This window comes from Apis dorsata, unplaced genomic scaffold (assembly GCF_000469605.1).
Source record: "Apis dorsata unplaced genomic scaffold, Apis dorsata 1.3 scaffold_269, whole genome shotgun sequence".
Classification (NCBI taxonomy): Eukaryota; Metazoa; Arthropoda; class Insecta; order Hymenoptera; family Apidae; genus Apis; species Apis dorsata.
The window spans coordinates 47,482-48,086 of record NW_006263547.1 but is presented as its reverse complement, the minus strand read 5'-3'; the positions used below and the strand labels follow the sequence as shown (position 1 = coordinate 48,086).

At 11.9% G+C, this 605-nt stretch overlaps 1 protein-coding gene across 1 annotated transcript in view; it reads right to left on the bottom strand.

Moving 5' to 3' along the window:
• The window catches only part of LOC102675730 (facilitated trehalose transporter Tret1-2 homolog), a 5,165-nt gene that overhangs the window by 2,232 nt on the left and 2,328 nt on the right, over positions 1-605 (bottom strand). Inside the window, 1 exon segment of the mRNA XM_031510885.1 lies at positions 1-18. Within this exon segment, the coding sequence (XP_031366745.1) occupies positions 1-18 (18 nt within the window).

Here is a 605-nt window from a genome sequence, read left to right as displayed (position 1 = left end):
TTCTTTGCCTGTATCGATCTGTGAAATAAATATAATATAAATATAAATATTTTTTTATTTATTATATATTATTATTATTTTATTATTTTATATATTTTTATTTTAATTATTATAATATAAATTATAAATATATATTATAAATATAAATAGAAATTTAATTTCCAAGAAGTAAAAAATATATATTATATTAATATAATAATTTGTTTATTATTGCAATTATTGCAAAATTATTGCAAAATTATTGCAAAGTGAATTGAATTTATGACGCAATAATTATTGATTACTTAGATGATTCAGGAATTACAAAAATTACTTTTTTGATTTTCTTGAATTTATCAAAGACAAAGAAAAATATAATATAAATATAAACATAAATGTAAGTATAATAGAAAAAAATATTCGATTTTTTTTTTAATCATATATTATTCAAATTCAATTTATTCATACAATTCTATAATTCTATAATTATTAAATTAAAAAATAAAGATTTTATTTTTTTTATCTTTTATATATTAAAACTTCAAATATAAAATATATGAAATTCATATTGTTAAATCTACTTATATTATTTTTTTTAATATTGTAATGATTTATTTGATTTATAT